The 12,661-nt window shown below is 46.9% G+C and overlaps 2 protein-coding genes and 1 long non-coding RNA gene across 3 annotated transcripts; 2 read left to right on the top strand and 1 right to left on the bottom strand.

The window, feature by feature from the left end:
* The first annotated feature begins 15 nt into the window (after positions 1 to 15).
* ATF4 (activating transcription factor 4) lies at positions 16 to 3,152 on the top strand. The gene is made up of 3 exons (XM_031600210.2): positions 16 to 466; positions 1,348 to 1,659; positions 2,211 to 3,152. Exons 2-3 carry the CDS (start codon positions 1,446 to 1,448, stop codon positions 3,059 to 3,061), a joined length of 1,065 nt encoding a protein of 354 aa, XP_031456070.2. The 5' UTR covers positions 16 to 466; positions 1,348 to 1,445; the 3' UTR covers positions 3,062 to 3,152.
* A 2,064-nt stretch (positions 3,153 to 5,216) lies between these two features.
* On the top strand, positions 5,217 to 10,979 carry LOC116233369 (uncharacterized). Its single transcript, XR_004167953.2, has 3 exons — positions 5,217 to 5,347; positions 7,818 to 7,942; positions 10,871 to 10,979. It is a non-coding gene; the product is annotated as an uncharacterized LOC116233369 (long non-coding RNA).
* RPS19BP1 (ribosomal protein S19 binding protein 1) lies at positions 8,226 to 11,327 on the bottom strand. Its single transcript, XM_031600212.2, has 4 exons — positions 11,209 to 11,327; positions 10,986 to 11,126; positions 10,769 to 10,866; positions 8,226 to 9,837 (listed from the first exon to the last, which is right to left on the bottom strand). Exons 1-4 carry the CDS (start codon positions 11,255 to 11,257, stop codon positions 9,703 to 9,705), a joined length of 423 nt encoding a protein of 140 aa, XP_031456072.1. The 5' UTR covers positions 11,258 to 11,327; the 3' UTR covers positions 8,226 to 9,702.
* Between the last annotated feature and the right edge of the window lie 1,334 nt (positions 11,328 to 12,661).

Below are 12,661 nucleotides of genomic sequence, written 5' to 3'. Positions count from 1 at the left end.
TGGGAGGTGTCTGCGCGGAGGAACACCATATAGTCCCTCTGTCCATCAACTCACGACGGAGGGAAAGTTATTGTCGACTGCTTTTATGGCTAATCCAAAGCAGGAGAGAACGAGAGAAGCTCAGAAAGTGGGGTTACAGGCCGGAGGGCACTGACGAGAGCCGGGTGACGAAGAGCGGAAGGACACATCAGGCCGGATCTCGTTCTGCTTAGCGCGGCCGTATATAAAAGCGGAGCGCGCGCTGTGCCACCTCATTGTGTGCCCTTAGCTGAGCTGATAGCTTGTGGTAGTGGCCGTGCGCAGCACATCTCCGCGCGGCGCTGACCGGAGCACCTCCCCCATCCCCCCCACCCCAGCCGCCATGGCTCTCTAAGGGCGGCAGGGCCAGCGGCGGCATCGGCCAGTGCAGCGGGCGCAGCAGCAGCGGCGGCGGCCTCGGCACATCCCCGGCATCTGCAACCATGGCGTGAGTAGCGCGTGTGGGAGCGCACGCTGTGTGACACCCCTCCCCCGGTTTCTTAAGCGGGGTTCTGGGGCGCGGAACGGAACCCACAAGGAGAAGCTGCCTGGTTAATGGGGTGAGGCGGGTGGGGGCTGAAAGCCTACTTGGGAGTTTAAGGAACGGCAGGAAATGACACTTTAAGAGGAAAAGCGAGCCGTAATACCCTGTATTTGAGAAAAAGCCACATCCTGAAAGCTCAGGGCTTTTCGGTTTTGTAAGGTTTTTGTGAGTGTTAGGTCCCTATGCGGGTGTCCTAGTCGCTTAGGGGAATGCCTTTATAGAGGGGCATTGGGAATAGCAGGTGGAGGAGTTACACGGGGCTCCCAGCGAGCGGGCGCTGAGGTATGAGTGGATCCCTAATGCCGCAGCGCTGGGGGGATGGTGTGGAAAGCAGCCTGATAATGCGAGCCTCACGGCATTTCTCAACCGAATCCCCCTGCTCCATAAGTCAGCTTAGCACAGAAAGGTGCCCTGTCCTTCCGTCCTGTCACCCTTCCCCCCTCCCCCCGCCGCGTTGCTGGCGGTCCCAGCGACACGAGGTGGAAACGTGGCACGGCACAAAATGGCGGCGGGGCCGGGTGGGGAGCGGGCGGCGGCGGATCGCGAAATGGCTGCGGCGTGGGCGTGAGTCAGGGCGCGGTGGGCGGGGCGTGGGGAGCGCGGGGCTGGCGCTGCTGTGCTGGAGATGGGGATGGGAATAGAAGAGCCTTTAAAAAAAGAAATAATAAAAAAAAGAGTTGGAGGCAAACAGCCTGGAGAATGTGCTTGTGTGCTGTGTTTTATTGTGAAGGCTGTTATTCCAGTAGAACAAGCACTGATGCACATGAAAAATGTCTGTCTTACAGGTTTTTCAAGGCACCGCACAGCAGCACTGCTGTAGTCGACAAAAAGACCTTCTCCTTGTCTACATCCTTTGACGTCAAAGCACTAAAACCTGACCAAGATGAGCCTCTTGAACAACGAGATGCTGTTGGGGGGGTCCTCCCCCTTCAGCCAGCCGTGTTCGGTGGCTGAGGAAAGTCTGGGACTCCTCGATGACTACCTGGAGGTGGCCGAGCCCCTCGGTTCGCATGGGTTCTCCAGCGACAAGGCTAAGGCAGTCTCCTCCAATTGGCTCGCTGTGGACAGTTTAGGCAACACCATAGATAGCAGCCAGGGTAAGGCACTAGTTCACATGCAGAAAATACATCAGTGGTGATGGCACATAATAAACAATGTAACTCTCCCATTCAAAAATATACTGTGCAAGTTCTCTAAGTGTACAGGTAACATCAGGTGTGTACTGTGGCCTGGAAAGCATCCATACAACACTGATTACACAATAGCAAATGGCTAGTTACTAGACTGGCCTGTGGGAAAATGACACTTGTGTTGCCCCTTTAATAACATGCCAGCTGTTAGAGTAGCCTTCCCTGGAAGAGGTCACAAGAAACAAATGTGTGAAGTGTGTTTCAAGTAGCCCTGAATTCTTATGGAGTTGAGACTCAGAGAGATGGAATGTCGTAACAGCTGACAGCTACACTGTATCATGTAGTCTTCCCCTGCTCATGGTGGGCTGAGGTTCTGGTAGTTAATCTTCTGTACCATTAAAAAGAATGGGGGAAGGTGTAACTAGTTAGCTTTTTAGTAGTTTCTTTTTTTAGATACCTTCTAGAAGCTTACTTTGTTAACTCACTGAAAAACGTGCATTTGTTTTTTCCTTGTTTAGAGGATGCCTTCTCTGGCATGGAGTGGATGGTGGAGAAGATGGATCTGAAGGAATTTGATTTTGATGCCCTGCTAGGTATGGAACATCTGGAAGCCACCGTCTCACCAGACGAGCTGATGGCCACGTTGGAAGACACGTGTGATCTCCTATTCAACCCTACCACCCAGGAATTTCACAACAAAGAACCTCCACTCATACCTGATCTAATCACCAGTTTCCCTGAATCTCCAATTGGAGCAGATCCCATGGCCCCATTAGCTTCCCTGTGGTCTTTTCCCCTCTCCCCAGAGTCTCTGACTTCTGTTCCAGACCATTCATTTAGTTTAGAACTAGGTAGTGAAGTGGATGTTCTGGAAGGTGAAAGGAAACAGGAGGGCCCCACCTTTCTGGTAGTGATCACCAAGTCAGAGAAAGAGGAGGAGAACCATTCTGATGATAGTGGAATATGCATGAGCCCAGACTCTTATTTGGGAACGCCCCAGCATAGTCCTACCAATTCACTTGGATCCCCCAATGACAACCAGTTCCCTGCAGATGCCACCTGTGGCTCTGTGCGGTCCAAACCATATGACCACCCTGCTGAGAAGGTAGTGTCAGCAAAGGTGAAAGGAGAAAAGAAAATAGATAAGAAACTGAAAAAAATGGAGCAAAATAAGACAGCTGCCACGCGTTACCGGCAAAAGAAGAGGGCAGAACAGGAGGCACTGTCAGGGGAGTGCAGAGATTTGGAACAGAAGAATCAGGCTCTGAAAGAGAAAGCAGATTCCTTGAGTAAGGAAATCCAGTACTTGAAAGATCTGATTGAAGAGGTGAGGAAGGCCAAAGTCAAAAGAGCTAGAGTCCCTGAGTAGTGTAGTCAGTAGTGTTCATGTGCATGTATATATGCTTGCTGCTTAAGCTATGTATGGTGTCTTAATAAATTATTTTATAGTAAACTTGTAATTTTGTGTGGTGATTGGGTATCTGTAAAGTAAGTGTTAATTTACACCACATCATTGGGGCTTCAACCAGCTAGAGTGTGTTGCCCACTGTGGATTGTGCAAATAGCATTTACCGTTCACGTGGCTCAAGTGATAAAGCACATGTTACAGCTAATGTACAACTGAGTGTATACTTCAAATATCCAGTAAGATGGAGGGGATCAAAGGGAGATACTCTCAGATCTTTGATAGCAAAGGCAAAATCATAAACATTACGAGCCTCTAGAGGAGCCATTTAAGAGTGCTTATGAATGGGAAAAGGTTCTCATGGGAGTTCCTGGGCTTGTCAGGCTTCAACACAATTCCTAATGGAGGTGAATGGTGCAGGGTACGAGAGTTATGAAATAAGGTGGTGAGCTGGAAGTTACCTCAATCAGAATATCAGTGTGCAGAACATCAGGTGCTTGGGAGTATGAGTAGAAGTTTGTAGGCTGCAGCCTATTGTCTGGGGTAGTAGTTCTCATTAGAGCCTTGCACTATGTGAGATAATCTTTATACTGGAGTGCTGGGAGGGAAGGTGCAGCTGAGAAAGAGTGCTATGATACTGTGTTACACTGAAGAAGCAATGTGAAGATGGCAGGTAGGAGCTTGCATAGCAGGATGGTTTCAGCCTGTTAGGTTTATTAGCGTGCTTTCATTAATGGCAATATTAAGTATTTTTGTTTGTTTCTTTTGTGAGATTCAGAAATTCAGTAAGCTCTGTGGTCAGCGCAGGTGTACCCTGCTAATAGCTTCAGGATTTGGGATGTGCCCTTTATAGTCATGTGTGTGATGATTATTTTCTTCAGCCCACTCATACCCAGATTTAGTGATTCGTCATGTTCCTTAATCCCTGCTTGTCCTGCCAGGGACAGCTTTTGCATGTAGATGTATGCATCCTTCCCCAGGGTGTTAATTCCTGGTCACTTGCACTGACTTGTCCAAGCAAATTGCCCAGCACAGGCATCCACATGGAGCTGGTGTCTTTGTGCTTGCAGCCTTTCAGAGGCAGCCAACAAGCTGATCTTATGCAATGCCTCTTGCAATGAAGCTGTTTCCATACTTAGTAACTTAGTTAAGACTTTGCACTGGCTGGAGGTTAGGGCTGGCTCTTCCTCTGTATGTTCATTTAGCATTTATAAGATCACTGCATTAAGAGATGGGAGAAAGCATCTGAGCAGCGGACAGCCTCCTGACTGACCTCACATTTGCAAGCTTCAGGAGCCTTTTCACTTTTTCACAGGCTCTCAGAACAAATGTGATTCAACAATCTCGATGGTTTACATGCATGGTGACACCATTCCCAGAAATAGATTTTGGTGCATGAAATATAGGCTTTACAAGCCCCCAGAGGAAGCCAGTTTTCCTGCATATTTGGAAACAGTGGAATTTTCCCAATCTGCACCCTGTAAAAGCTCAGTATTCATAGCTACCTTCCTCTTCATCCTGCGTTTAGGGAGACCCAGGTGCTTATTATTATTCTCTTTGCAAACAAGAAGAGGAAACCACTGCCACTGAGGACTCCACCACTTGCCCCTGTGAAAAACCAAAGGGGCAAAAATAACCTCCATCTGCAGTACTGGAAAAATGAAAGCAGAATGATGGCAAACGCTTCCAAAGAGCCCTGGCAGAAAGCCCAGAACAGCTGCAAGGACAGGGTGTCCTTCAGGAGAGGAGTGTTCCTCAGCACTGTGCTGGTGGCAGGGAAATGATGGCTGTGTATCGTGGTGACAGAACCATCACCGTTGCAAGGGATCAGACCTAGGCAGTACTGTTTCAGCCACTCAGTTATCCCAGCTTTGCACTTCTTTCACTGCACTCACACAGCATCAGAAGCCACTAAATGAGGCTAGCTCTACACAAGCTTTTTGTATTATAAAGGCATGTATTCTCAAAGTAATGGTTAGCCATCTCTCATTTCTCTTTCAGTTGCTCTTTTTCTCTCTTTCATATGTTCACACCTGTAGTGAAATGCTTGAAATGCTTGAAGTCAGGGCTTGAAATGACCACCTGGTGGGAAGGCAGGGCTAACTCAGGGGAGCTCAGGTGCAAGCAATGCATTGAGTGACTGGAAGGAGTGAGGCAAGGGTTTACCCCTTCCCAGACCTCATGTAAGGGTTGGAAGTGAAGGTAAGAGTATCTTGCTGGAGATCCCTGTCTACCTGAAACTTTTCAAGGGTAAGCAGATTTTTTTTCCCCTTTATTTCTGTGTCTGCAGCTGCTGCATTTAGGCTTATCCTTACTTGCTGCAGCTTAGGACTTTGCTACCTTGCTATTGTTGCTGTGCTTTCCATCACATTATAGCATTACAATTCCCTTCAGAAAAATGGTAGGCAACAAGATGCAAGTGCAGCAACCACAACAACTTTATTTAAATAGGGCAGAGGATTTCCAAAGCACAAGCTGCCTGCTGTGAGTCTGACTCCTCTGCATCACCACTGCAGTGCATGGAGAACCAGAGAAGGACATCTATTCTTTCCCTTCCATTAATGACAAGTTAGTGGAGGAGATAAATGAGCTTTCTTGCATACAAATAGCTCAACTTGGCTAGATTGCTGCTGCTCAGCCCTGCCAACAGCTAATTCCTTCAGAACAAGGTGTATGTAACCCTGCGGGCAGAGCAACCTTCATGATTCCATTTCCCCTGCCCCCATCACTTAGTGGCTGGCGCTGTTAATCCTCTTTAATGTAACTATGGATAGTCATGCAAACCTTTAATCCGTCTCAAACCTACTAACTGTTCAGCTTGTTTTGGCTGGAGTTCCAGATTTTGAGCTGTAAGCAAGCATTAGGTGGCTTGCCTTCTTTTACATTCCTTGTTTGATTGCTCTTCTTGTTTCGAAGTGAGAAACTTCCACGTGCTTCACCATTACATCTGTGAGCTATTTAGGGTACTGCTGCTGTGTTCCCCTTTCTGCAGTGACCAGCCCCTTACCCAAGGTGTTCAGAGCCCATCAGCTTTGTAGGCATGGATCCAATACTGCGTGGATCATCAGCAAGATTGAAAGGGAAGTCGGTCCTGAAAAACTAGTCAAGGACTGAGATTCCAAAAGGTTTCTAGGACCCCTCCCAACCATGGTTTTCCCCTCTCCCTACTGTGGTCATTTCAGCATTTTAAATCTTGTATGCCAAGCTACTTTGGTTCATTTGCAGCTGGGCTTGATTCGCTCTGTTATTTCAGAGGGAAGAAATCATTGAGTGTCCTGGGCAATCATGTTTTATTAGTTAATACTTGCAGCCTTCCTGATACACCTCTATGCTGATATTGGCTGTCACTGCTTTCCATGCTGAGGAAGAACACATTTGCTGATACAGCAGAAGCTTTGAGCCACTCATACCTGCTCAAACAAGTTTTCCTGTTTGCTTTCCATTCACAAAACAGAGGAAGGCCATTAAATGACTTTGTGAATCTTACTCACAGGAAGCCAGCCCAGCACTGAGCATCTGGGAACTATTCTTCCTCCTTTAAACCACTTCCCTGGAAAGGTTTGACCACATTATTAATGCTCCAGAGCTTATATTTGCATGTATATTAAAGCTGCTCCTTCCCATCTTGATTCCCTGCTGCTTGTGGGTGTAGATGTTCTGGAAGATGGCACCCCTCTCTTTCTCAGCTCGACCACTTCTATTTTTCTGCTGTGGGATGCTTGGCTGATGTCGCAGAGTTGGGAAGAGAGCCAGCAGCACGATGAGCTCAGCTGCCCTGGATTGCAGCTGCACAGGAGAGAAATGCTGTCCAGCAGGTCTGAGGGCTGTGGGATGCAGCATCTTTGCTCCCAGTGTGGGAACCAGCCAGGTCGGAGGCTCGGTAGGAAAAGAAACTATGGGAGCTGTTCCCTCCTTAACCCCTCTTCTCTCTTTTCTGAGGCAGCAAAGCCTGGCTGTGAGCAAGCAACAGAGAGGTGGCACATGAAGTTCAATAGCCACTGCCTGGGGTCTCAGCTGGGGTGAGGAGCTGGCATGCTCTAAGCATGACTAGTCTGTAATATATAGATGGTTGGGAGTGTGAGAACACAGTTTTATCTTACAACCAGGCAGTGAAGACATTCTTCTCAAAGGCCAGCTCATGTTATTACATGACAAGCAGGAAGCGCTGCCATTCCTTCCTGGAGCTCCAGCTCTGTGAGAAAGGTGAAAAAATCAAGGCTAGGACATGCCAGATCTTTGCTATTTCCAAGGATGGTTTATCTAGAACCACACTTTTCTTCTGCTTGCTTTTTCTCCTTCCTGCAAGGTAAAATTTAATTTAGTTGGGGATACTGTTGGCTGTAAAAGCAACTTTGATTTCAGCTGGCAAAACCCACAGTCTGGGTTTTTCTGGGGCTGACAGTTGGCTTTACCTTCTGAAGCAAGTACTATGCCTCTTGTCATATAGTTACAAGGATTACTTGTGTTGGCCCTAATAGTCTTCGCTGCTAGTAATTAGAGCTCCCATCCAACTTTAAAATTCCAGGTATCTGGGTGTTGTTATCCTTGGGGAAGACTACTTTGGAGTTCACTTTAAAGTTCCTTATTGACTTTGAAAGAGCAACTTCCCTATTTACTTATGTTTGCAAACAAACAAGCTGGGTTTTGTGCAAACAGAATGAACCACGCTTCCCTACTGTTCCTTTCTGAAGCAACAAAAAATGTTTCTGCTTTCTTTAAGGTGTAGAAAGTTGGCCCAGCAGCTGAACGACCACAGGAACAGGAGTACATAGGAGGGGCTGGGGGAGGAGGTACAGGGGCTGAGAAGAGCTTCTTGAAGGTCAAAGGAACTGCTGAGTGCTGAAGGTGAGGGTAGGACACAAAGTAGCACCCCCAAGATTTGCCCCTTGAAGTCATGCCATAGCAGAACAGGCTTTTCTACACTTTTAATAGTCTCTACAACAGCTCCACACAGAACTACATGTATTAGAGCAGCTAACACGCTCAGCAGCCAGCATAGAGTGCATTGGTTTTACAAAGATGTATGCTGCATACACATTATTTTCAACTATTTCTTCATACAGTCATTCTCTCCCCTCCTACACATCTCTCCATTTTAGGAGTAGAGACAAACTGAAAAAGAGGGAAACCGGCTCTTGAACTGTTTTATTTACCACTTTTGGCTGCAAACAGTTGAACTGATTTTATTATGAGAAATCCCATCCCACATGCTCTTAACACAGTTTCCAGAACACATACTTTAGTATGTTCACTATTTTCCCTGTTTGGACAAAGTACATCTGTGTGACCTTCCCTTCCATGCAGACACAATGGAAAGAACAGAACACAGGTGGTACAGACTTAAGGATACACCAGGAGGATACCAAATTCCTTCCACTGCTAACATCTGAACCAAGCTACTTAGACTCAGGAGTTAGTTCTAACCAAGGGTTGGCATTATTAGTAACTGCCTCTTTTTTTGTCCAAAGGGAGAACGCTTCCCATTTTCTTAAGGAAGGGGTGGGAAAGGGCAGTGACAAGAGCTCCAAAAAGCACATTTACAGTAGTTTACCAAAGAAGATAATCTGGAACAACACTCCCACCTGCTGGGCCATTTACTTACTGCAGTAGGGAATTTAGCAGTATGGGAAAAAAAAAAGCAAACCACACAAAAACCCCATCCCTTCAGCCCAGCACCACAGCCTCTGGTTCAGATGACTAAATCCTCGTGCTGAGACTTGACTTCTGGGTCACAAGCATTCCTGCCTACAGGAGCTGGCAGCATCCAGCAGCAATGCCCTCCTAGGACAGCTGTAACCTCAGAAGAAAAGCTTGGGTTGAAGCATGAGAAACAGCTTTCTCCATTTAAGACATCTTTCTTGGAGAGGGGTGACTGAGCAGGCAGAACAGGAGTCACCTCAGTTCCAACCTGCACTCTGAAAGCCTGAGCATGTAGGAGAGAAGATTAATACACATGTCAAGAGGAATCAGAGACGGGACATTCATACAACTGAGTCATCCTAGTGACAGGAATGCTTGGATCAGAACAATGATCTGGTCTGTCTTCTTCAATCATAGCCACTCATAACAATCGCTATCACAAAGGCAAAGATAGGCAGCACCTGTAACAACAACTGTTTAGTCGTACAACGCATACAAAATTTTTTACAATGCCAGAAAAACCTGACAGGTGTTGTAATAATGACAGAAACTGCAGGAGTACTTGGATTTCAGTCTTTTGAAGCATCCTTCCCTCTTAATGATTTACTTCTGCTGTCCAAAACGTATCTCCATTGAGTTGGAGACCAGCAGCAGATGCCTTACTTACTGAAGAACAAGATTTTTTCTTTTATTAGGTCACCTTTCTACGTCAAGAATGCAAGACTTGCTGGCTGGAGGGAAGTAATTGTAAGGACAATGTATTGCAAAGACCAAAGAGAACTTCCATGGCTCCAGCAGCGAGTTCTGGACAGGTGCAGTTACTCTGCAAGCCTGATGCTAGTTTATTTGTTGACAAAGTGACAGATCTACATCCATTCTCAAACATGCTGAGGAAGTAGCCACTGTTGCGTTCTGAGCACTCAGCTGCAGATGGACTTGAGCTGCAAGAGTTCCTTACATGCTGTTTATGGGATTCCAAAATATTCTCTCTCAAATTTACGGAAGTCTTCCTCAGTAAAGACAGTGCCCTCAGGCTTCTTCTTTTCCTTCTTCTCTGCAGGCCGATCTTTTGACTTTCTGCCTCTGTTCTGTGTAAGAACCTTTGGGAAAAACAAAAAGAAAAATAACATTCACTGTCGTCTAGACCAAAATCACAAAACAGTTTTTGAGCTCACCTGCCACATCCTTTTTATTTGCTAGTACCCTGCTACATTCTGGAATGCCCCAGAGAAGTGTGAGAGGCAAACGTTATCTGACCCAAAGCAGGTCACTGGGACAGCAGCAAGCACCCAGGTAGTATTCAGAGCCAAAAAAGGAAGTTACTTTCTGATAACTCTTATTGAGACTGCAATATTGATTTTAACTCATTTTTTTTCTGAAACTGTAGTCTTCTTTTGTCCCGTGTCTCCATGAGACAACTAGAAAACCTAAGAAATTGGTAGAATTCCCCTGGCATTTTTTAATATGTCATCCTTGCCATTTACAACCTCAAACCTGAAAAACACTGGCCTCAATCACTTAGTTTCTTTAAGTTAAAAGTGTTGTCATAAAAACAGCTTATGAATCTAGTGGTGTTAGCTACTGTCAAATTCTGGCTTAGAACTATTACTTGGGAAAGATCATTGGTTCAATTTTCAGGTTATGAGAAACATAATTTAAGATGCTATGAAATTCCTAACGTGAGCCAGCAGCATGTCTGGTTCCCTAAAACAGCCTCTAGCTACAGAAGAGGAGAGTTCAAAGAACAGAAGGGAAGTCTGAACCAGGGCTTCTTTGCTGTGAAATACCTTTGGTAACCAAGAGAAGTCAACAGTTACCAGATTTGAATGAGTAGCTGAGAACAATGTAAGAAATAAGCTATCAACAAAAATTTAAAGCTTAGTAAGATATTTTGCTTGAGCACAAAGAAACACTTCAAGGCCACTGCCAGGCAGAAACTTAACTCTTTTGCACGAAGACTAAGCTGGAAGATCTGAAGGTAATTCCCATTCATCTATGCTCCTCAGAGGAAGAAAGAAGTGTCATCCTTACTTGTTGGGTGACAGCTTTGTCAGCAACGCATCGTCCGCTTGTCATGTACTGCAAATTTGCTTTGAGGTGATTTACAGCTTTCTTCTTGCGATACTCCTCTAGGTCAGAGCACAGTGAGACAAAACACATCACCTGCTGTTACAAGGAGGATTGGGAGAGATAGCCACAGGTGATCGTGACATGGGCTGCAGTCTGACAGAGCTAAGCCAGGACTCACCTATCGCCGACTTCACCACTCTGCCCTTGATCGTGGCCTTGCTCTTCCCAGGCCCCACCATTACCTTCCTCCGCCGGGCAGCTCCTGCCGGCCTGCTGCCATCACGCCCCTGCTGGAGTCCCGGCGTGGCCTTCCCCCGGCCTGAAAGATGAGATGAGGGAGGTTACAGGGCCACACGCTGCGATAATCCCCTCCTCCCCTGCCTCTGGCCCCTCGGGCCCACCCGGTGCCTCCAGTAGCTCCAGGCCCCGCCGTAGCAACGACGCAGACATGGCCACGCACGCCCGCCTTTCACCTACTTCCGGTTCTCAAATGCACTTCCGCCCTCTCCTGAGACCACTTCCGCCCTTTGAACAGCCATACTTCCGTCTTTCCTCCCGCTGGGCGCGCATGCTCGAGGGGAGCTGGGGGAGGGTTTAGGCGGGAAGGAAGGAATGCGGAGCTGTATTGAGGCTCCGTGCTTTGTGGAGGCTGCCTCAGGCCAGCCCTGAACTGGCTTTGCGTACAGGTGCAACGCTGCTGCCTCTTTCCTCTCTCCTGCCTGTGCAGCAGCTGGTCTGCAGGCCCTCTGTGGTGCACCCTTACTGAGCTTCTGCATTGGGAACAGGCTTTTTGAGGCCCTGCTGTGGTGGTGATCACAGGGGAGGCAATAATTACAGGCTAAGAGGAAGGGGAGCATCCAGCAGCACTGTCACATTTTGTCTCTGCAAGGCCCCACAAAATGGGTTTAATGCTGTGCCTGGCTCCTGAGGCACGGAGTTTTGCTCCACCATTAATTGCATCTATTATTCAGTATTACTTTAGCATATTTATTTAAAGCTTTCCTCCCCCGTTTTTGCCTCTCCAGAGACTTGCTGCTAATGTCTGCTAAATTTAGCTATCATCTGAATAAAGCTTATTCAATTATAGCCAACGCTGGCAGTGACAAGCTGGTGCTGGAGGAGAAGGAGAGAGGTTATATTCTCCCTCAGATGGAGTCCCGTGGGGAGAGAGCAGTACAAGCAGCGCTCGTTTCGCATGGCAATGATCTCTAGTAGTGGCTGATAGCAGTTAATCTGTGGTTCATTAACAGGCATCCATTCTCTGCAGGTTGTTCTCCAGCCCCTGCAGATGTCACCTCAGAGCCAATCTTCTTATTCTTAGTTCTCTTTGGAGTCTTGTTGGATGGTTCCTGGCATCCTGTGTCAATATTTGTCATTCTGATCGTGCAAATGCATCTTTCTGGACAAGACTGTCTTGGTGCTTATTCTTGGGAAATATTAACTGTTTACTTCCTGTTCAGCGTGTCACTTCTCACTTGTGATCTTCCTCTTAAAGAAATCCAAACCACTTTTTTGGAATAATTTGGGTGGGCAGTGGCTGGGTGTGTGGCTCTGGGCAGCCTGCTATAGTGGTCGATGACACTGCACATAGCAGGGGGGTTAAAACTGGATGATCATTGTGGTCCTTTTCAACCCAGGCCATTCTATGATTCTATGAATATTTCTCCATTTTCTTGTCTTCTACTAAGCTAGCAAAGACTGAGGCTGCTCAGCTCCTTGTTCTGTGCTGGGTTTGTCCCTGCAGTCATGTAAGTTAGCATATTTGCGAGGATGATACTGTGTTTTTGAAAAGCAGAAACTGAACAAGAAGTGATTTAATAGCCTATTGCTGAAATAAAAGTGAGCATTCTAGCC

The sequence above is a fragment of the Phasianus colchicus genome, chromosome 1 (assembly GCF_987193195.1).
Source record: "Phasianus colchicus chromosome 1, bPhaCol1.hap1.1, whole genome shotgun sequence".
NCBI lineage: Eukaryota > Metazoa > Chordata > Aves > Galliformes > Phasianidae > Phasianus > Phasianus colchicus.
Note: the sequence above shows the minus strand (reverse complement) of the source record. Positions and strands in the feature narration are given on the sequence as shown.